This window comes from Eufriesea mexicana, unplaced genomic scaffold, assembly GCF_001483705.2.
Source record: "Eufriesea mexicana isolate 0111107269 unplaced genomic scaffold, ASM148370v2 scaffold1803, whole genome shotgun sequence".
NCBI lineage: Eukaryota > Metazoa > Arthropoda > Insecta > Hymenoptera > Apidae > Eufriesea > Eufriesea mexicana.
In genome coordinates, this window is record NW_016909889.1 from 250,260 (window position 1) to 253,097 (window position 2,838).

The window sequence follows — 2,838 nt, forward strand, 5'->3', positions numbered from 1 at the left end:
AGCAGCTTGATCGCCTTGAAAAATTTGTCCTCGACGCTGAGGTCCTGTCGTGGCCTCTTGGTGCAGTGATATTTAATGTATGGAAAGCAGCCGGTTCTAAGTACGTGGTAATTGCTGCTGCCTACCGGCCAATTGAAGTGGGACATCCCTCTCTGATCGTTCACGACATCGGCATACTTCACGAAATACGACGTCCACGGTGGCTCGTTGGTCTGCAGCAGGTAGCTCGTTAAGACCTGTTTGTACCGTAATGACACCGAGTCACTTTGTATATCCTCTGCTGTATCTGCTGGATGAATACCCCTCTCGTCGATCGTTTACAGCTACGGACGGCATTATCGCTACCGTTACATTACCGCCATCTATCGATACCGCGGTGCACGTGTCTCGTTCGAACGGATCGTCATCCGATACAGGAGCGTCGAATTAAACGACGCGATGTCGAAAGTTTCAGGCAATTACACGAAACGGACACGGGTCGACTTGCTCCGGCGTGAACCGACGGCTTCTCGGGATCTCATCGATCTGGCCACTCGCGAGAATTCTCACGGTCGTCGATTGTAATTCAATGGGAACGGATATTCTTGGAAATGCTAGTCAGTTTTGCGCGACCGTTCAAACGTTTCCTACCGTACGTGATCGCTGCCGGTCGGATCGATAGACTGGAAAGAAACCCGATGTAAAAGCGACTACGAAACTTGCCTCGGACGCCAACGGCTTCGAGTTCCTGGAAGCAATCTTCAGCCAGGTACCATATGGGCAAACCAGAAGCTCCCTTCGAGCGGACAATGCTTTTATGATCATTCGGCAAATCAGTGTTTCCCCGGCTTTCGAATCGATCAAATCTTCCCTAGATACCTAGCCACGTCTCATCCTGTCCGCTAGAGGTCCCGATCTCCGCGTGAAAGTACCTGCAATCGTAGGATTTATTTGAGTTTCATCCTCTTCGAGGAACACGGCGGACTTGCGGGAAAGTGTGCCTGTAGATAACAGACACGTGCACCTGCGATCTAGACAACTGTGCCATATACATACATATTGGCTGCTTAGCGGTGCCTATGGTGCACCGTGGGTTCAGGCTAACGCGCAACGCTGTAACCAGAGGGCTCGCTCGGTTCGCGAGTTTCTCGCGGCACGTTTTATTCTACCTTTCTAAAATAAACCCGCCGCGAGTGCCGCGTAAAATGTCAAGGTTAACGAGGATCAATTTGATCAGCTAACGGAAAATCATTTCGAACTAGGTTTCGGTACGCTCGCTCGCGCTCACGAACCGTGAAAACGCGATGAATTGTAATTGATTGTTCTAGCATGGATATTTATTCGATGACTGATCGCTGCTTCCGCTGTCAATGATTGGCCAATTATCGTTCTACTTTTTATACTAATTTACGTTCCAACGGAGTAGAATTGCTGACTGATGTTTTTTGTCGGTGTAATGATGCCATCGTTTCATCAATTGTACTGCTATAGAGGAAGGATATTTGTTAATTATTTCATCGAAATTAGATATATGTTTCGAAAATTACTTATTCGGAATTTGAGGTTAACGAAACCTGTATTATCTGGAAAAAATAATTATTAAACAGTTTATTTATTAAGCGACTAAGATGGACAAATTTTAATAATAATAATATATTATTTTATAAATAGAAGAATATTCTGACACGTTTTAAAAATAATTGTTTGTTATTTAAAAAAAGAATTATTTTTTAATATCTTCTTAAATTCACCATACACTTAGTTGTTATTAAACAAAAATTCTTTAACATTTTTTCTCACTAAAAGCTTAAAAGCTTAAATTGGTTAATTTGTTATTAAATATTAGTTACATATTAATTGCTCTTCATTGAAAAAAATTATTCTTAGAAAATGTATAAGAACGATCTCTCTATACTGCTATAATTATTATAAATGTATGCCAAGTTTGAAAAGATATAATATTCGGTAATATATCGTTGAATATTAATTACACGTCAATTAAAAATTTATATGACACTAAATTTGAATTTCAAATTGAACGCGCTTCGTTAGAGGAAATATATGTCAAATTGCATAATCTGATATGACAGTACATGAGAATCGTACGAAGCTTACGTGGCAGTTGCGGAAATTGACCAACGCCGGCAATTCTTTGCGCTTAGCTTCTTTGAAATATCGCGGTCATTCTCCCGTTGCTAAGGTAGCGCTGTTACTCGTCGCATGCGCCAGTCACTCGATTGCGAGAAATGCATGCGATGCGACGTGTGACATTCGTACGATGGGCTTCACGATTCACGTTGCTTTTACTGTACACGTCTTCGTTATCTTAAACCTTATGTATTCACGGTTTCACGTGCACGGTATATATAGACGAGACACTCGTATCGAGCACAAAACGAATTACAGGCCGTATGACTGGTGTTATTATTAGGTCAACTGGTTGGAGCGGTTCTGGCGCTACTATCGCCGTATTGATCTTCCGTGGCGGTCTTTTTAAATGTTCTCAAATGGCTCAACCGCGGAATTTTTTAATTTCTTCAATTTTTTAAACAGGAATTAACATTTTACTTCGTATTATACAATTTTTATGTAAATTTTTCATTGTTATGGTGGTATTGGTTGTTAGTAAATAGTAAATAAGTAGCAATAGTGATCCAGAGGTAGAGAATAATTAATTGTGAATAATTTGTATTACATACAATACCGCAAATGGTAAATAGTAAATATAAAATACTAAATTATTAATATTATTTCAAGACAGTGAATATTAATAATGTATAATATATAGAAGATAATAAAATAGAAGATAATTAAATGAAATATATCAAATATACATAAACTTACTTGAGATATTATAAT

At 39.5% G+C, this 2,838-nt stretch overlaps 1 protein-coding gene across 1 annotated transcript in view; it reads right to left on the reverse strand.

Annotated features, from left to right (window-relative positions):
• LOC108548992 (uncharacterized protein C15orf61 homolog) overlaps positions 1-2,373 on the reverse strand; it is a 7,227-nt gene extending 4,854 nt beyond the window's left edge. Inside the window, exons 1-3 of the mRNA XM_017902183.1 lie at positions 2,095-2,373; positions 703-911; positions 7-236 (exon numbers count right to left, since the gene is read on the reverse strand). Of these exons, the coding sequence (XP_017757672.1) occupies positions 7-236; positions 703-804 (332 nt within the window). The 5' untranslated portion in view covers positions 805-911; positions 2,095-2,373. The remainder of the gene's footprint in view (positions 1-6; positions 237-702; positions 912-2,094) is intronic.
• Between the last annotated feature and the right edge of the window lie 465 nt (positions 2,374-2,838).